Here is a 21,725-nt window from a genome sequence, read left to right as displayed (position 1 = left end):
CGGGAAGGTCCATGTAAATCTAGTCCGAATGATGCACCGAGTGGGCATAATCAAGACATTAGGGCAGATGATTTGAATGTAGAATCATGCAAACCTTCGTCGACATCCTCAGACTCTACACGCGTAGATGAACTTAGAAGTGAGGACGGTGGAGTAAGAAACGAATTGGGTTATCTTCAGTACGGCGAAGTCTATTATCCTGCTTCAAAAGATAATAACATCCAACACGATTCAGGAAGAAAACATTCGGGAGAGTATGCAGAGGTTCGTGGTGAATCCACATCAGCGGTTTTCGTGAACGACAAAGATTACCCACCATTGTTGTTAAAATATCGAGACTCGCTACCTCTATCTGACAAAGAAATAGCGATGGTTTTGGACATGCAAGAAACAACCGACGAATTTCGTGGCAAGAATGAGAGAAACGATTCAAATAACCGAGAAGTATCTGAAAATCACTCTGAAAACATCCTCGGACGTGGGCTTCCGAGAGTTTCCTCTGTCACAAGTACTTTATCCTGGGCTGAGAAGTATTCTGGTGACGAAGAATTCAATACTGCTGATGTGGAAGATAATAAGAAAAAACAAACAGAGATGGAAAAGAAGGATCTGACCAAGGAGGAACCTAAAGTTGATAACGGTAATGAAGATAAATATGTGCCACGTCCCGACCCAGAAGTAAGAGGCGAAACTCGAGATTCGCGTGAAGGAAGCACGGGACAAACTGAGAACGACGAGCATGATTCTGTACCCGAGGGTGGAGATCAGCTTGTGATGCCCATTCTTGACGACAGTGATCGAAGGGTTGATGCTATGTTATCACAAATAGAATTGCTAGTCAGAGCCAAGACAAGCCATCTCGAGATCAAAAATGAGGTTGAAGAAGATTGCGTTTGTAGAGGTGAAGATACTGATGTGGATGACTCCGAAAGACACATGAAGCAAACAGAAGACCTTGATACCCGGACATATTCCTCCAGCACGTCGTCTTCACTAGTAACAACAAGCAGTGACACAAAATCCGAATATACGGATTTATCGGTATCCATAGTACCTGTTTCCAAATCAGACTTATTAAAACAAAAGTCTTTATGTTACTCAAATTCAGAACGAAGAGAACGGAAGAATCAGGATTTTCCAAAGAACAATATTCGACTTTTGAACAGTCCTTGTCTCGCCGTGTCTAGATCTGATTCTGGTCCCGTCGTGGATTTAAACAAGTTAAAACAATCACAATTACACAAGCCTAAATATAAATCTAATTTGCATAAAAGGGGAGAAGACTCCACTGGTTCTAAGTCCCGACGACCACGATCTGCTGTTCTTAAATCAACAAACATCGTGAAGGCCACGAGACGGCGACGATCGAAATCCGCCACAAGCAGATCTTCAAAATAACATCTTTACTATTTCATTTAAGGAGGCACCTCTTTCACAATTGAAACAATTTTCCACTTTTTATATGGAGTCCCTTCAGCTGGCATAGGCCCTTAGACTACACGCCCTATAATCCATGATTTAATACCGTTTGACATAATTTTGCATGTGAATATATAGTCAAATTATGTTCATTTGAAAATTGTGAAAATGAATTTACCGACTGGCTAAGATCGTTAAAGTTTGTTTCTCTTTAAATGTAGCTACATAAGGTTATAAAATTTCATTTACTTCTATCTGACGACTTCATTTATAAACTGTGATCTATTTGAATGTCCCGATATCATTGGTTTATCTTTTAATTCAATTCGTTCACATGAGAGAGATAGAAATGGGGTTTAACGTCCACTCGACACAAATTAGGTCATTTCGGGACTAACATATGGTTCAATTTTATTTCAATAATTCGCTTGTGCGTAGGGGTATTTAGTAGTGGGAGGAAACCGGAGGACCCGAAGAAAACCCACGAGGTTGGACGGGCGACCCTATTCCCTGTCACGTACAAACGGGGAATCGAAACCACACCAGTTGACTCAATGACAGACCTTCTGATACAACGTCGGCGTGCTAACCATTCGGCCATTTAAGACCCCCACCCCACCCCCGAGTAATCATGGTCTGTCATCGATTTCGACCCCATGCATGCGCGAGTCGGGTGACTGTCTATTGAATTAATACAAGAAAATGCATATTATATGTTATTTAGCTTTGGTATTATTTATGTTTATATAGAATTGAAACTATTTGTGTATATATATAACGTAGATATTATATGTGTATATATATATAGCGTAGATATTATTTGTGTATATATGACGTAGATAATATTTGTGTATATACGAAATCGATATTATTTGTGTATTATGACGTAGATATTAGTTTAATATTTTATATGGCGTATATATGAAATTGATATTATTTATGTATATATTAAATTGATATTATTTATGTATATATGAAATTGATATTGTTTGTGTATTAAAAATGATACAGTGATGTAAATTTATTGGTAATTCAGACTGTGACACAATTTTGATTTGTTTCAGTGGTTCAATTTGTAAATATTGTAAATAAACCAGTTTTATCAAAGTTTTCATTTTCTGCTTAGAGAGTCGCCGATTGTCAGAGCAAGACAATGTAAATATAGAAAACCATAAAAGAAATTAAAAAAAAAAAAAAAAAAATCTCCATTCTATTCACGGTTAGCTAGTAGTAGAGTCGTCTCCCATATAATTGTACAGTTCATAGCCAAGTTGTACACCGCATAATTGTACTGTTCATAGCCAAGTCGTACACCACATAACTGTCCGTTTCATAGCTAAATCGTAGTCTTACCCCCCCCCCCCCCACATTATTGTCCCGCTCATAGCCAAGTCGTACACCACATAATTGTACCGTTCATAGCCAAGTCGTACACCACATAATTGTACCGTTCATAGCAAAGTCGTGAAGTGATCCAAGATGACCCACAGTAGAACGTCGTGTTCTTCCAACCGCAGTTGTTGTCACAGGGGCTCAGTGAGTACGCAGGTTCCGGGTTTGCTCCCAGTGTTGACCAACAAGTACCTAGGGTTCCCCTTGTGGGCGTATAATAGTAAGTGTAGGGGGACTGCACCACACACAAACATAACATACAAGACAAATCTACGGACATAGAGAGAGAGAGAAATGGGGTTTAACGTCCACTCTACACAAACTAGGTCTTTTCGGGACTAGCATATGGTTCAATTTTATTTCAATAATTCGCTTGCGCGTAGGGGTCTTTAGCAGTGGGAGGAAACTGGGGGAACGGGGAAAACCCACGAGGCGACCCTACTCCTTGTCACGTACAACCAGGGAATCGAAACCACGCCAGCTCATTCATTGACAGATCTTACGATACAGCGCGCACATGCTAAACATTTGGCCACCCAACCCCCCGACACCACAAACAACAAACGTACACATATCAGATCAAGTGAATGGAGTCCGGGGGCTAGTCTTAAGCATTCACTGTGCTGTACAGTCCCGTGCCTGTATTGATACAGACTTCACTAAAGATGAAAAACGAACTAATAATAAGTTCATATTTCCCAAACGTTGTATAATACTAATGTGAGTCATGATCGGCTATGTGCTCCATGAAATATTGATGTAGGGACATTGGAGGAAAATACCTTTATGAGTAATCATTTACTTGAAATCTAGTAGAAAGCCAAGTCAAAATTAAATAAGTTATGTAGTAATCAAAAAACAGAGTTCCAAACATTATAGGCGTTCTAAAGCCCCCCCCCCCCCAAAAAAAAAACAAAACAAAACAACAAAAACAATGTAAAGTTTTATCATTTCAGTTGAGTCGAATACTGGAAAAGCATTCAATTAATGACTAAGACTAATCAAGGGGTTATGTAGACCCAGTGTTATTTTTTTCGATGGAATTCAAGCAAAAATAAATCTGAAAACCACAAAGCACTCGGATACTATCATCTTTTTTTTATTTAATCTAAAAATCTATAAAGAAAAATCTATTTTATCAAGTTCATAAAAAACATGACATGAAATAAATGAATGATATACAGCGCCTCCTATTGTCGACTAACATTAACACGAATGAGACAAACAGTGCCCCCCTATTTCCCTTGAAATAAATTGTGTATATTTTGTGTTAAACTGTGTATAATTTGTGTTAAACTGTGTATATCTTGTATTAAACTGATAAACTGTGTATAATTTTTGCTACACTTCGTATATTTTGGTGTTATTATAAAGACGTGTAAACATACAAAGTTGTTAAATAATGCTAATGATGATAAACTTCCGGTGTTTTTAAATAAAATTATTGAGCCGGGACTTCGGCACCAACACATCTTTTACCCCCGAGAAGCACCGGTTCTTTAAAAACATAATTAGTCACTTTCTCATGAACATCTTTGATGATTCCTTTAAACTTTTCACCTCCCCTACCCTGCAAATAAAAATAATAGATGAAAAGGAGTTGAACTTTACTGCGCCAACCGATCAAAATACAGATCTTTATTTCGTTTCGTTTTGTTTCTCTACTTTCGATAGCCTCTACTACATGGAGATCTGTCCGGGTGTAGTGGGAGGTCGCCTCAGAGGTCATACGCGCGGCTTTTAAACCTATGACGTCAGACATCTGATTAACCAATCAGCGTTGATGTTTCTACAGGGTTACCCAAAGTTCCGTGCCCCTCACGCCAAACACTCGCTGTAACAGACCGTTTCATTGGCTAATCCCTCGCATCATATAACAACTCTTCCAGATCCTAGTGTAGTAAAGACAAGTAAAACGAAATTTTGAACTAGGCCTATAAAAACGAACGAAATAGAATCTGTGTAAATCGGATTGCTTTACTGCATCAACTTAGTTTGTGAAGACGAACATACGCTGTGTCGTGTGTTACACAAGGAAAAGGTTTCCACCTACTCTACGTCGAATTCCAACTGTTCGGGTGATTGTAACTTGGAGGTTTGAGGGATGAAACTGTTCATGTGACTGTAACTTGTAGGTTTGAGGGGTGATCAAGTAAACTATGTTTCTTTATCAATTGCTTCATTGCCAAGCAGGATTGACGTTATACTACCAAGGCGACGTTTGGATGAGTATTCCCTTAACGTTATCAAGCTGTCAATACAGTTAAATCATTGACAGGTAAATGTTGATGCAGAAACGACAACACAAAACCCAAATATTGAGTCACGGCCATTTAATTTTGTTGTCATGGATACGGTTTTGATGCCAACTCTCTATATATGCCCCACCTTTTGCATTGCTTTATTAGCTTGACAACGTTAAGAGAATATTCTTCAACACGTCGCCTAAACATATAGTTTATTACTAGTTTATTTTCCTATCCAGTATATAGAGAAGTATTGTTCCTACCAAATTTTCTCTGTATCCACCAATAAAAACAGGGGGGATAATCTGAATTCCTTCTCGTCTTCCAGTTGAGACGTGTCTCTCCTTTTTACCATCTTCAGACGTAATGATCAGTCCTGTCTTTGTTAATTTTTCAAATCGTTCTCTTCTTGGTTCCTTATTTCTAAACACTTCTACCTAAATGTACAACAGACAGTTCCTATCAGGTTCCATGTGTGACGTATAGGAGGACCTAACATACACAACAGATGTACATTTAGCCATAGGTTTCTTATGAACATTACACTGTGTCAATTCAACAAGATATGTACCCGATAAGATAGTTTATTAACGTACCTGGTAAGATAGTTTATCAACGTACCCGATAAGATAGTATATTAACGTACCTGGTAAGATAGTTTATCAACGTACCCGAAAAGATAGTTTATTAACGTACCTGGTAAGATAGTTTATCAACGTACCCGATAAGATAGTTTATTAATGTACCTGGTAAGATAGTTTATTAACGTACCCGGTAAGATAGTTTATTAGCGTACCCGCATACGAATCGCGTGCCAGAATTTGTAATGAAGCGACTCGATGCACCAGGCTAAACATACCCCATAGGAAAAGACTACCAGTGCAGACTGGAATAACCAGACACTAAAGGGTGCCATTCAATTTGGATTAGAAATTACAACAAAAACAGAAACGATTGAATATAAACCAGTTTATATACATTCACATTACATCATTATATGCGTTGCGACCGATTTGTGTTTATTTCTAGGGATTTAGCCCCTTTAACGTAGGCCTACGCGGTAACATAGTATGAACGTACCCATTAACAGTTTATTAAGGTACCCATTAACATAGTTTATTAACCTTCCAGGTAACATACTTTATTAACGTACGGGTAACATAGTTTATCAACGTACGGGTAACATATTTTATTAACGTATGGGTAACATATTTTATTAACGTATGGGTAACATAGTTTATCAACGTACGGGTAATATATATTTTATTAACGTACCCACTAACATAGTTTATTATTAACGTATGGGTAACATATTTTATTAACGTATGAGTAACATATTTTATTAACGTATGGGTAACAGTTTATTAACGTATGGGTAACATATTTTATTAACGTATGGGTAACATATTTTATTAACGTATGGGTAACATAGTTTATTAACGTATAGGCAACATATTTTATTAACGTATAGGTAACATATTTTATTAACGTATGGATAACAGTTTATTAACGTACTCACTAACATAGTTTATTAACGTACGGGTAAGATAGTTTATCCACGTAAGGGTAACATATTATCGCGTTATATAGTCGTCATATATTTCACTAAAGTAGCCAGGTCTAGTTAAGTAATGTAAGATGTTTTCATACCGTTATCCACGTGTTGTTGTTGACTCTATGGTTACTATGAAACTGTCCACCAAATGTTCCCCCTGAACCATGGGGTGTGGGGTTAAATAGAAAGTAGTGAAGGATGCCATCACGGATAAATAAAGCTTCGTAGTCATGTGATCCTTTAGCAAATAACAATAAGCCATCTTCTGCTGTGGTTTTAAACGTTAATTTATACGTCGCTCTGAAAACAATAACAACAGACGTCTATGTAAAAGAGATAGAGACAGAGCAATGGGGTTTAACGTCCACTCAACACAAACTAGGTCATTTCGGGACTAACATATGGTTCAATTTTATTTCAATAATTCGCTTGCGCGTAGGGGTCTTTAGCAGTGGGAGGAAACCGCAGGACCCGGAAAAAACCCACGAGGTTGGACAGGCGACCCTACTCCTTGTCACGTACAACTGGGGAATCAAGACTACGCCAGTTGACTCAATGACAGACCTTACGATACAACGCGTACGTGCTAACCATTTGGCCATCCAACCCCAACGTCCATGTAAGCATTACAGCAGTGAAGTAATATTTCCACTGGCACCATTTTAATTCTATATAAAGGTAACCTACTCTTTTTTTAAATTTTAGTATTATTGAATGCATAAACGAAGGTGATAATTGTTTCTAATTTTTACCTATATTGTGATATGTTCATATACATACATAAAAACAAATATTGTGTTTGTGATAATATTTACTTTGCCCTGCAGAGATCACCATATGTTTGGTGCAATATAGTCCAGTTAGTACTAACGTGCAGATAAACACCATTTCATTTCAATTTCGTTTGGCGTTTTTTTCAGCGCAGCTTTTGATCGGAGGAGGAATACGTCAGTTTAAAAATACATTCGCGTTTTCATTGGCTGTTTACAGAGCACAATTAAGAACACGGCACAATGAAAGAAAACGAAAGCATCGATTTTTATTCGATTTCAATGGAACTGTACCTCATTGATATGCCAAGCGTCGTCATGATATCGCTGTATCCATGACAACCACATCCTGGATATTAGTATACCCATGTCCCACAAATTATTCCCACGGTTCCATGCTACAGACGCAAGACATATTAGTTTATAGCTAAATCTGGGCTTTAAACACTAATATACTAGCCACCCCTTTCTCTTCGTCAATAATTTTGATATCTATACCGCTTAATCCCTGCTCTACACATACGTCAAATAACCCTAACTTCCACCCAGATACCCGAATTTTTACCTTACCTTTCTGAAATATCAGCATTGTTCATACTATACTGTGAAAAACCAGATCCATTGTACCGGAGACAAATCGCTCTTTCACCTCGAACTTCATTCCAAAACTGTAATAAAAAACAACACACGTTCAAACACTGTCACAAAAACATATAGAAAGATACAGTATATATTATAAAATTACATGTTGAAAGCCAAGATGGCTCGACTATTCATGTCATGTGAGTTAGAACTGAAATGGAATGGGAGTAGGTATAACAGCGCTAGATTCGAGTTCCATCTGTCAATATGTTTCTTCTACACACGTCTGTGTATACATATTATATTATTATTATAGACCTCGGTCCTCGTCCTATCCTTTCGATTCCCCAGTTGTACGTGACAAGGATAGGGTCGCCTGTCCAACCTCGTGGGTTTTCTCCGGGTCCTCCGGTTTCCTCCCACTGCTAAAAACCGATACGTGCAAGCGAATTATTGAAATAAAATTACACCATGTGTTAGTTCCGAAATGACCTGGTTTGTGTCGAGTGGACGTTAAACCCCATTTCTCCCTCTCGTCTCATCCACCACTGCATCACACTACTAACGATATTACTGACAAACCTACGGACGGGACACAATATACACAAACACCAAAAACAACTGGGCCGGGGGGGGGGGGGGCAGCCGTAATTGTCCAATACTCTATACAGTTCCGGGCCTGTAGTGATTTTATTACACATATTCTCAGATTCAACATATCATCTGTTCCAACAATATGTGCAGTTGTTGAACACGTGTGACCTATTTTAGATTGGATTATAAACATCCAAATTATTTATAATAAAAACATCCGGTAATTTGAGGCATTTTTTTTATAATTCTAGAAATTAAATTTTCTCCGGGTTCTCCGGTTTCCCCCCACTTCTAAAGACCCCTACGCGCAAGCGAATTATTGAAATAAAATTAAACCATATGTTAGTCCCGAAATGACCTAGTTTGTGTCGAGTGGACGTTAAACCCCATCTCTCTCTCTCTCTCTCTCTCTCTCTCTCTCTAGAAATTAAAAGAATGGCAAGCAATGTAGTCAGTCAACAATATACTTCCCTTGTTCTGCGACTAACACAAAATTTTACTAGTTCACATGTACAATGGCAGATATATGAGAATTTTGCCCAGATAGCTGCGTATTTACTATTACGGAACCGGGATGTAAAACTCACAAAGGTACCGGAATAAGAAATTGTGGGCTCCTATGGTAGCCAACTGTACGCCCCACGCCCATTTATTTTTTTTTTTAAAAAAACCCAAAACAAGAAACAATTCCTATAATATTGTATTTAATCACTTTTAAAGAACTATACCACTGGAAACCATCTCACAAAACATGATAAACTACTGTTGTTTACTTACCAATAAAATGGAAAATAGAATAATTGAAATCATCCTGGCAATGAATGTGTCCCTAGTTTCAACTCTCAATTAATCCTTGTAGAACTAGAAATCAGAGTTATCCCAATTCTAATCCCGGTTACACGATATTAAACTTGTGTACAATTTGGAAACGCAATTAAAGCACTCAACATATAGAACGTTCTTCTATGTTTCCAAACTTTCACCAAACTTTAAAACCAGGAAGTGACATAAAATGGTGAAACTTGATTCCCTAGAACGGGATTGGAACTAAACAGTGTTAATTTATGAACATGCCTCTTCAATTAGGGCGTCTTGGTGATCGAGTGTTGTTGAAGTAAAGGCAGAAAGTTGAGACTGGTATAATCGGATGTATGACATCTCTTTGTTTATATTTGAAAGTATTGGGTTACCGATGTGAACTATTACATGCACGTGAGAACGGGGTGCCACAGTTCAAATAGGTTTATTTTTGTGAAATGAAATGAAATGGGGTTTAACGTCGTATTTGTCGGCACCATTTGTCGAGCTAATGAAAACGGACATACGCTATGCAGTGTGTGCTATCATGAAGGAATTTCTGCCCTTACACCAGCGTTCCAACTGCCGACGTACGTAAACCTCGAGTTTACTTCCCACCCGAACGACTAGACACTGTTCCCGCTCTGCCCCACGCCGACAAATCCCGAGGAACTTTATAATCCAACAACATGATGGAATATGGGACCAGCTTGATAATGATCGAACCGGGCTACGTTTATTTGCGTTTAATGTTTTATACTTTCTTTCGCTGTTTGTATTTTATATATATTTTTTATAAATAATTAAAAATATGAAATCTGTAAGTTCTTTACTTAAAGTTTCATGTGGTAGGCTACTCCACACTCATCAGAAGAAAAATACAAATGAAGTTTGATTACACGAGGCATGGTAACAACGGTTGACGGGCGTGACCACGGTTGACGGGCGTGACGTCAACATTATTTGTAAAACGTCGCCATTTGTAGGTCTGTGTAAAAGTGTCTTGAATAAACCGCCTGTTGAAGTATATATTATAATGTTGGGTTTTTTTATTATGTAAAAGTGTTCATATTGAAGTATAGATTATAATGGATTTTTTATTATGTAAAGTGTCATGGATAATTGCTTCTTTTGAAGTATATATTATGTTTTTTTTATTATGTAAAAGTCTCATGGATAACCGTCTATTGAAGCATATATTATGTTTTTATACGCCCACATTGAAATGTGGTCGAATATTGTCGTCGCCCCCGTCCGTCCGTCCATCCGTCGGTCCGGCGTCCATAAGCAATTGTGGACGCTCTAGAGACTAAAGTTAATATCTGATTGACTTTAAATTTATACACAGTGTTTAAGGCCTTGAGACGAAGAATCCTATTTATTTTCAGCGATTTCCGATAATTACTGCCCAAATTATGGCCGTTGATCACTTTGAAAAATCTTGTGGACGCTCTAGAGGTTAAAGTTAACATCCGATTGACTTTAAATTTATACACAGTGCTTAAGTGGGGCAGAACTTGATAAAAACCAAACAAATTCTAATGGTTTTCTGATAATTATTTCATGAGTTGTTACTCTTAATCGGATTTTAGTATATTATAAATGTTTCATTACCGGAAAAAGTAAAAATATGCGACAACTTTTGTTAACTGCACGGACGATTTAGCTGCTGTGAGCGTATGTTTCGTTGCCTGGTAACCTATCTTTTTATTATGTAAAAATGTCATGGATAACCGTCTATTGAAGTATATATTATGTTTTTTTTATGTAAAGTGTCATGAATATTTTATATACCACATGTCACATTATATAACTTACTGAATCTTTTATCACGGATTTATTTGTAAAATGTACCAAATTTAATATTACAAATGAATAATTTATACTGTATATAGGTCTAAATGCTATGGGAAACTGTTTATTACCGAGTGAAGTTTCCACTAGGATTCTCTATATCAGTTATATACAGTAATTGTATATATTCCCTATATCAGTAATAAACAATAATTGTATATATTCTCTATATCAGTTATAAACAGTAATTGTATATATTCCCTATATCAGTAATAAACAATAATTGTATATATTCTCTATATCAGTTATAAACAGTAATTGTATAATATATCAGTAATAAACAGTAATTGTATATATTCTCTATATCAGTAATAAACAGTAATTGTATATATTCCCTATATCAGTTATTAACAGTAATTGTATATATTTTGTATATCAGTAATAAACAGTAATTGTATATAATCTCTATATCTGTAATAAACAGTTAGTGTATATATTCTCTATATCAGTAATACCCAGTAATTGTATTCCATAGAATTGTGTCCATTTTCTATACCATGTATCATTGTAACAATTAATAAAATATAATGTAAATCATAATCATAGAAAAATAAAATAAAATATATGTAAGAAACTACAAACAGCACACTGTTTGTATATAAACAGGAGAGTGGTACAGGGAATAAAAACAAACAATACAACGTAAATTACAATGAAATGCACCTGTATTTACGTTAAATCCCCCAAATCAGAAGGTTTAGCGCCATAAAATTCCATGCACGCAGGAAATGGGCTTAATTTTAATGTCACCATGCTTCAGTGACATAGACTAACAAATACGAGTTATTATGTTTTATGATTTCATCTGCAAGGATTTTGCCATGACATCGATGTGTTTACATATTAGATATCTAATTGAAACAGTCCTTGGAACTATAATGCAAACTTAAAAATTGTACTTATGTCCGATCGACCGGGTAAAAGAGAGAGAGAAATGGGGTTTAACGTCCACTCGACACAAACTGGGTCATTTCGGGACTAACATATGGTTTAATTTTATTTCAATAATTTCGCTTGCGCATAGGGTTCTTTAGCAGTGGGAGGAAACCAGAGGACCCGGAGAAAACCCACGAGGTTGGACAGGCGACACTACTCCTTGTCACGTACAACCGGGGATTCGAAACCACGGACGGGGTAAAAAAAACCCGTAATACCCAACCATTAAAGGGAGGATAATCCACTATCGATTCACGTCAACTGCTGTCTGGATACAGACCGCCACACATTTTGTCCAGAAGACATAATGTGAATTGTCGTCTCATCTTACGTGAGTAGCGTCGCCTGTCCAACCTCGTGAGTTTTCTCAGGCTCCTCCGATTTTCTCCCACTGCTACATACCCCTACGCGCCAGCGAATCATTGAAATAAAATTGAACCAAGTGTTATCTATCATATTTCTTTTAGTTTTGAAGTTAAACTATTTAGCTTATCAGTATATATTTGAATGTTTTGTGTGTGAGTATTTGTTAAGTGTCTTGTTCTGTTACTGTCTTTTTCATTTCTTTGTTGTAAAGGGCAAAATTGTAAACAGGCTTTAAGCCTAATTTTTCACCTTTGAAAATAAAGATACATGTATTATTATTATTAGGCAGATTTAGATATTATATAATGTATGTTTAATTACATTGGCCAACGGTTTATAAATTTAATACGTTTAATATAGCACTCCCTCTTGCAAAATATACATTCAATGACATTGAACAATTATTAAAACATATTATTTATAATATATATAAATACGAAAAATAAATATACCATACAAATGATTAACCCACTGGGGAATGTCCCGTGGCATGGTATTATTGGAGTACACTAATCTTTGGAGCAGTTGTACGTGACACGGAGTAGGCTGGCCTGTCCAACCTCGTGGGTTTTCAACGGGTTCTCCGGTTTCCCCCCACTGCTAAAGACCACTACGCGCAAGCGAATTATTGAAATAAAATTAAACCATATGTTAGTCCCGAATTGACCTAGTTTGTGTCGAGTGGACGTTAAACACCATTTCTCTCTGTCTCTCTAATCTTTGGGATAAAATACTCTTTGCTGTATCTTAATTGAATCGTTCAAAAAATCCCATTTACTTTTATAAGCTTATCGAGGATAATTATCTTTTTATAATGCTGAGGTTTGTTTTATCTCGACTTATACAATTATACAGTTTTTGTTAAAAGCCGTCTAGTTGAATATATTGTTTTATAATTAATTTCTATCCAAGTTTTATATTTAATTTTTATCTTAATTTCATATTTAATTTGTATTAAATATATATATGTTTTATATATATTTAGTTTGTATCAAAGGTGTATATTTAATTTCTATCCAAGTTTTATAATTAATTTCTATCCAAGTTTTATATTTAATTTTTATCTAAATTTTATATTTAATTTGTATTCAAGTTTTATATATTTAGTTTGTATCAAAGTTTTATATTAAATTTATTATTAAGTTTCATATTTAATTTGTATTCCAGTTTTATACTACATGTATATTATAGTTTATATATTTCATTCATTAATGTGCCATTTTCTTGTAAATAAATGGTCTTGCACAGCGCCTCTGAATAGTTTAGTTTGATTCCCCGGTTGTACGTGACAAGGAGTAGAACCCTCGTGGGTTTTCTCCTGGTCCTCCGGTTTCCTCCCACTGCTAAAGACGCCTACGCGCAAGCGAATTATTGAAATAAAATCAAACCATGTTAGTCCCGAAATGACCTAGTTTGTGTCGAGAGGACGTTACCCCCTCCCTCAACCTCTCTCTCTCTCTCTCTCTCTCTCTCTGTCCATCTCGCTCAGTTGACTTTAACCTCCATTTCATTCTATATCGTGAAGGAAAACAACCGAACAAGTATTTCATAAAGAAATTTCAAAATTCTATGGTTGTAATGGCTTAGACAATTTAATCTTATGTCGTAAAATCATTAGAAACTAAAATATATTTTAAAATCATTAGTGTTTTAAATTTTTTTTTTCAAAATCATATACCCGTTGTTTAAATTATAGACCAAAAAATTTAAATCTAGCTTGAAAACGTTTCTGTTTCAGAGATATTAGGATTATTATTATTTTGTGTGTTAATGTGCCGTAGCGGGCAAGCTAATATTTACTGCTCATCAATTTGGTTTAAGTGTTTTGTCATTTGATGTGTGTTAGATGTGTGGTCGGCGCTTAGAGCATGTCCCTATTTGACGTGGATTATAGCGCAATATAAATGTTCATATTATTAGAATTATTATTATCGTATACTAGTTACTAAGATTGTATACCATTTACTCATACAAGTTATCTACCGTTCATCGAGAGAGAGAGAGAGAGGGAGAGAGAGAGGGGGGGGGGGGTGTTAACGTCCTTATGACACAAACTAGGTCTTTTTGTGATTAAAATATGGTTTGATTTTATATCATTAATTCGCTTGCGCGTAGGGGTCTTTAGCAGTGGCAGGAAACCGGAGGACCCGGAGAAAACCCACAAGACTGGACAAGGGACCCTACTCCTTGTCACGTACAAGAGGGTGGAATCGAAACCACGCCACTTTACTCAATGGCAGACCTTATGATGCAAGGTGCCCGCGTTAACCATTCGGCCACCCAACACCGTGTATTTAGCTATAATAAGTGAAAAGTGCCCTACTTACCAGAACTGTTTATACCACTTAACTTAGAAGCGTTCTGAGATTTATCAATGAAATTCATTTGCTCTAAAGAATTAAACAGACATGCGCATGGTATTTACTTCAATAATAGTTAAACATCATATCAAAAATATGTAAATAAAAAACGCCACAATCTACTTGCAAAAAAAAAAACAACCCAAAAAAACAAAATGACTCGAAACCTTGAAAAAAAAACCCCAACTCATTTGTAAAAATATTAATAGATTTGGGTGGACGGGTAAGAACGCACGGAGAACAGTTTATAAATAATAAAGTTTAAAAAAGCAAGGAGTGTGAACCCAATGTCCTTGTGTTCTTGATTTACGACATTTTGGGGCCAGGTAGAAGGCCAAATATATTCATTTTGTTTAACCCAAAAAAGTATATTTATTAGAAAAATGCACAATCATGTTAGAAAAATCACATGAGTTTCTATATTTAAAATACTAGTTGTTTTTTATATTGATGAAAAAAATATACAAGTCATTCAGGTTATTTCAGAAACATTTACACACGCCCTCATCTTCCGTAGCTACATGTATGTCCGTCATGAGTTGGACCGCCCGTCCATAGACAATCATTCAAGTGCACTAGAGACCTTCTCTTGTTGTGGGGCTTAGTTCTTAAAGAAATTAAACCAAATAAATTCAATAAATTATTAGAATTTAGAAATTTCTATCTTAAGTTGAGACGTTATCTTAAAAGCTCTTGAACACGTTATATTACCACGATTTTAATAGAAACTGATCAATGTTATGTTCAGTTTGTCTGTGGTCCTATTTGTTCCATCTTATGTTCAGTTTGTCCGAGTGTTTATGTTGAGATTGTCTTTGTTTTGTTCGCCAGTTTTAGCTGGATTTTCCAATAAACTGCTATTTTGTTTTATTCAACTACCTTTCCTTTGATGTATAAAATAAAAATACATTAAGACCAAGAAAACAACCACTAAAGGTGAGAGGAAGGGTGAGAGGAAGGTGATAAGGAGTGTTATTTTACATTCAAGTCTTTCTGTCGTTTCCATGTCAAAAACCTTTGTAATTTTTCTCTTAATTAGTAAACGACAATTTATTTTACTGTTAAAACAATACGGCAATTCACACACATCAATGAAATATTAACCATTCACACTATCAATGAACTATTAACCATTCACACTATCAATGAACTATTAACCATTCACGCTATCAATAAAACACTACAACCATTCACACTATCAATAAAACACTACAACCATTCACACTATCAATAAAACACTACAACCACTGACACTATCAATAAAACACTGTAACCATTGGCACTATCAATAAAACACTACAACCATTGACACTATCAATAAAACACTACAGCCATTGGCACTATGAATAAAACACTACAACCATTGGCACTATCAATAAAACACTACAACCATTGACACTATCAATAAAACACTACAGCTATTGGCACTATGAATAAAACACTACAACCATTGACACTATCAATAAAACACTACAGCCATTCACACTATCAATGAACCACTACAACCATTCACACTATCAATAAAACACTACAACCATTGGCACTATGAATAAAGGGTATAACTATAGAATAGTATTTAACGTCCCGTCAACCCAATAATATAATATTTTGAGACTAACACGTGGTATTTACTTTATCTCACAAGTTACACGATAAAGATGTTTCTGACTACTATTGTTTTATTTTTTGAGTTCTAACAGTCAAAGGATTTAATACAATTATAAATGAGTAACGACTAGACACCCTTGTCAGTCTTGTGTGTGTGTGTGTGTGTGTGTGTGTGTGTGTGGGGGGGGGGGGGTTAGTTGGTTGGCGTTGCGCGGGGATGGGAGATAATGGGGTGGTGATTCGCGGGAATAGGAGATAGTAGGGTGGCGGTGCGTGGGAATGGGAGATAGTAGGGTGTCGGTGCGCGGGAATGGGAGATAGTAGGGTGGCGGTGCTCGGGAATGGGAGATAATGGGGTGGTAATGCGCGGGAATGGGAGATAGTAGGGTTGCGGTGCGTGGTTGGGTGGTTGAGCGGTTTAACGGATGTTCTTTAGATCAAAGGCCTGTCATTTAGTCCCATGCTTGAACGTGGCAAGGAGTAAGATCGTCTACCTAACCTCGTGGGTTTTCTCCTAGTCCTTTGCCCCCCCCACCCCACCCCACGCTAAAGAACCCTGTACGCAAGCGAATTGTTTGTGTGGAAAAGACATTAACACCCAGCGGGGTTCTTGATAGGGAGCCGGCGCCTTAGTCACTAAGCCACGTCCTTGATTATATTATAACTTGGGGACGGTTGGATCGCTGAATGGTTAGCACGTGCACGCTGTACCATAAGGTCTGTCATTGAGTTAACTGGCCTGGTTTCGATTCCCCGGTTGTGCCTGACAAGGAGTAGTGTCGCCTGTCCAACCTTGCCAATCCTCCGGTTTCCTCCCACTGCTAAAGACCCCTACCCGCAAGCGAATTATTGAAATAAAATTAAACCATATGTTAGTCCCGAAATGACCAAGTTTGTGTCGAGTTGACGTTAAACCCCATTTCTCCCTCTCTCTATATATATTATAACTTGTAGAGTTTGATTTTGGTTACTCCCCTGTATAAAAATGTCTCCTTAAATATGTTATGAGTAAAGCTTTTAGCGTGTACCACAAGGAGAAAGAGCTGATACTTTTACTAAGTTGTTGTAATCAGTGTAAAGATTGAATCTTGACATCTTTGGGGGATAATTCTAGTGAAAAGTGGCCTTTGTGCAATCTCTAGCAGCTTTCAAAAATCCAATCATGAGAGCCGATGTAGACAAGTTCGTGCCCAACTGATCTAGGCCAGGTTTAACAGCATTTTGTCAATAAAGATTCAAGACCATATAGAAGAAAAATGGGTGTTTGCCGAATTTGAGACGCTTTTCGTGAGGATATTCAGTGTAGCCGATTAGCACGAGGCAACTTACTTATGCGCTGCGGAAACTAAACTTATTTTTTATTAATTAACCGGGCGCGGTCGGTGTCCAAAATTGAAAGCGTCACGTCAGAACTCCTGCTGTTCAGTATCCATAAGATTTTTTGCGTGAATTATATAAATGTCCGCGATTGCTTCTCATCTTCATTCGATCTGAGATTTACATTTCACGCCACAGCTTGATAAACAAACAATCCAACTTTCCAGCCTCGTTTTGAAGTGTCGTCTGCTCCTGTCATCAGTTTACCCGTGTGACAGCTTGAAGAGAAGAGTTTGTAGATCTTGTCAACAAATTGTCGCAAATCGACAGTTAGACAAAAGTTTTCTGAACCAAAAGTTGGGTTTCTTTTAAGAGAATTTTAAAATTTTGTAAGGTCAAGGATAATCCTACCATTCACCATGTCCATCTGTATCAGGATTCTAATGTTGGTGTCACTCTTGACAGGTAAGACAAGTTTTATTTTATATTCTGCTCGAGACACTAGGATTAATTATTTTACGATCTTGAAAGATAAATTTCTCACCACTGCATGTCGATACATTTGCATTGTTTCAGCGTGTTTGCTGTGATTTAATAATTTAACCGGTTTTTACCAACCGTGTTTTCAATGTTTTTACCATGTTTTCGCTGTTTTTACCAGGATTTTCGCCTGTTTTTCCAGGTTTTCGCTTTGAGCATGCAAACATTATCAAATCCATTCATATTACTCGACAATTTAATCATTTGCACAGAAATCTGACATGAAAAGTCGAAAGAATAAAATAAGACATAATGTATATTCTATCCCACTCTTTGTCTACTCGCTCGTTCACTGAGAACCAAGATACCCATCTAATTATTCTAGATTAATCCAATCTTAATTTACAAATATTGGGAAAGCAGACGCTCTTTTGGAGGAATAGTGTATTCTTTTATTGGATTGGTAGCCTATTAATTTATCATGGAATGACCACATTTTTAGCATTGAATGACTAGTCCGAGTTTCACATTTGGCAGAAAGGCGGGACCAGTATGAATATCACATACCACCGATGCCTCCCGGTAAAATTAATTTCATGTAGTATTTATCCTTTTAGAATTAAAGGGATAAATATGCCATCGTGGCGATCACATGTATATAAAGAACCTAATTAGTGTTACTTTAATGTTTTATGTATGGCGAATATGACGTATTTGACGTTTATGACGTATCTGGTGTATATAAAGGGTGAATGGTGATGGTTTTGTAGCTAGGTCATATATTATACCCACGTAATAAATATTATGATATTTAGCGTATACTTATATATAAAACTCAAGTACAATCGAGTTGATTCTGACGAGTAGTTTAAATACAAAAATCCACTGTATGAATTCGAAAAATCGCGCAACTGGATTCGCCAAATAAGACAAATCTCCGAATTAGATTTCCTGTGCATCACGATGATATAAAGTGTTATTCATAAGATTAAAATTGTTATAAAAGTAGAAAATTGTGGTAGAATGATTATTGTCATATAATACAAATCTAACATTTAAGACAATTATAAAATAGGTAATGATGAAATTATTCTTTTATTGAAATACCCAAGTTTATGGACACGTAAAGAGTCCATCATACAAGCTAACGGTGATTAAACCACATGAATTATTGTATTGACTTTAACATTATTGTCACATTCTGTTGGATTATTTACATTGAATTTAATATCAATAACACAAAACAAATATAGGATTTTTGTTGTATATTTACTGTGTGAAATTATGTTGAAAATTTCTCCACATAATAAACTTTGAGATTGTTTGTTGGGATGTTGAAACGATTAGAAAGTGAACCAATTAAAGACGTTTGTACAGCAGGAATTAGATAGGACTATTTCGCGCACTTGTTAAATAAATATAAATACATGTAACGTTTCTATATGAGATACATTGCGTTTACCCATTGCAATACCCTAAACAATATCGAATATCGATGATTGTATGACTGGTGACGCGACCGTCTTCGTTAGCCCAGTCGGCGCAGAAAAGACGATGGTTAAATGACGCGGCTAACTGCCTGTATTCATTCGTCGTGTAGTGTATCTTTAACCAAGTATTCGTAAATTACAACATCCAATTTCCTTCAATCATTCCGTTTTTAAATATTCTAATAGATGGTGACGAATGTTCTAGAAAACATTATCAATCCCCAATGCCTCGTCTTTACCAAAACTGAGGGCCTAGCAAGTAAAGTGTCTAATTGTTAGCATGGGACCAAACTGAGGTCCCATGTAGGCAACACATTGGCACACACGTAAAAGAAACCTTGATATGCCGTAGTGCCGACATCAGGGCAAAATTAACCTCATATCGCCAGGTATGATCGCATGCCGGTCTTTATTATCCCAGTCGGTGCAGAAAAGTAAGACGTTAAATCCCATTCATTTTATTATTCTTTGCACCCTGACACTAGAAACAAACCTGGACAATGAATCATGAGAATATCTGTAAAGAAATGGGTGTGTCTTGTGCGCAAATTAGAACTGCGCGTATAATAGAATGCTTGATGACCGGGGCCTTGTCAAAATTCGCCTTCTCTCATTACACGCCAAGCGATCAAAAATAGCACGTGTTAGTCTCAACACGACTGTGTTGACGCGCTATTCATCCCTTTGTAATATTCGTACATTGAGCGTCCCATTTGTTGGACTATTATACTGGTAATGTATGATATACAATATCTTATCAAATAGATGACAGTTAAAATATACTTCAAATAGATGTGATATGACACTGACCAGGGTGACAGCCTAATTCAATATAGCATCATAAACTAGCGTCATTCAATATTTCCATACAATATTTAACAATGTGAATAGATCTGTGCGAAATCCAACATTTTCCTTCTAATATGTTTTACGTGATTAAAAAAATAAAAACGACGTGTTTAAAATGGTAGTATTAGGCGTCACCAGACATCGACTATATATATATAATTTAACATATATCCTTTAAATCGACGATTGTTTGCTTATTAACCAACATGTTGTATTAAACTTGAAACAGTCGTATAACCATCCTTTTCAACTTTTATAATGTAACAGTAACCCAGCAACCTACATTATTACATGAGACCCTTATGCACTTAACGGAAATGGGAATAGCCCGAGATGGGGGAATATGTTGCCCGGACAGTGGCGTTTCCGTCTAACAATGGTTCTTTTACGGGCACGCCAGCGAGTTCAAGGATGGATCAATGGTTTCTGTCCTTTGTCAGGTCGGACCTTCTGGAACTACCCTTAAAGGAAACCAGAAAATCACACAGAATTTTTTTGGTGAACCCCAAGATGGAACCGGGGAGATTCTGGTCGAGTGAGCAGGCACCTAACTCACTGAATAAAGAATCACCCAAGAAACAACAATTAGTGCAAACAAAACGTTATGCAAGAAAACAAAAACTAGATTAGCAGACGCAGAAGACCTTATTAAAAATTGTCAATCCAATTCTATTTTATTTAAATGCATTTGAGATAAAATAGTTTACTGGAACATAAAACAAACATCACAGTATAGGGAGCGAGCTTAGAAAGACACAAAGCCGATTTGAAAGAAAGATGACCGGGCTGTCACTGTTTCTTTACATATAACACGTCTTGTATACATAGAAACTATTTTGGATCAGGTTTCTAGTGGCAATAAGCTTGGCAACGTCTATAAGAATAAATATATTTTACTCCACGAAAAAAAAGACACAATAAAACATTAAGTTTATAATGTAAGCAAACAAAAGTGAGAGAATTTAAAAATTATTGAGAACACCAAAGTTTATAATGTAAGCTAGCTGTGTTTATATTGTAAGTAAACCGTGTTTACACAATTAACAATACATTGAGAACACCACAGTTTAAAGGACTTATTTCAAATAAATATTTCAACTATACGTATG

General features: G+C 36.4%; 1 protein-coding gene and 1 long non-coding RNA gene across 3 annotated transcripts in view; one reads left to right on the top strand and one right to left on the bottom strand.

The window, feature by feature from the left end:
* Window positions 1-6,775: 6,775 nt before the first annotated feature.
* On the bottom strand, window positions 6,776-9,605 carry LOC126832284 (uncharacterized). Its single transcript, XR_007684644.2, has 3 exons — window positions 9,336-9,605; window positions 7,953-8,050; window positions 6,776-6,912 (listed from the first exon to the last, which is right to left on the bottom strand). It is a non-coding gene; the product is annotated as an uncharacterized LOC126832284 (long non-coding RNA).
* A 7,961-nt stretch (window positions 9,606-17,566) lies between these two features.
* Window positions 17,567-21,725, top strand: part of LOC126832271 (heparan-alpha-glucosaminide N-acetyltransferase) — a 45,144-nt gene continuing 40,985 nt past the window's right edge. The window contains exon 1 of one of the 2 annotated variants that reach the window (XR_007684642.1): window positions 17,567-18,262. Coding sequence is in view for 1 of the 2 variants with exons in the window: in XM_050562989.2 (XP_050418946.1) it covers window positions 18,217-18,262 (46 nt within the window). In the remaining variant the exon portion in view is untranslated. The remainder of the gene's footprint in view (window positions 18,263-21,725) is intronic. The other variant, XM_050562989.2, reaches the window with a different exon arrangement.

The sequence above is a fragment of the Patella vulgata genome, chromosome 9 (assembly GCF_932274485.2).
Source record: "Patella vulgata chromosome 9, xgPatVulg1.2, whole genome shotgun sequence".
NCBI lineage: Eukaryota > Metazoa > Mollusca > Gastropoda > Patellidae > Patella > Patella vulgata.
The sequence above is the reverse complement of the archived record's forward strand: the minus strand, read 5'-3'. Positions and strand labels throughout refer to the sequence as shown.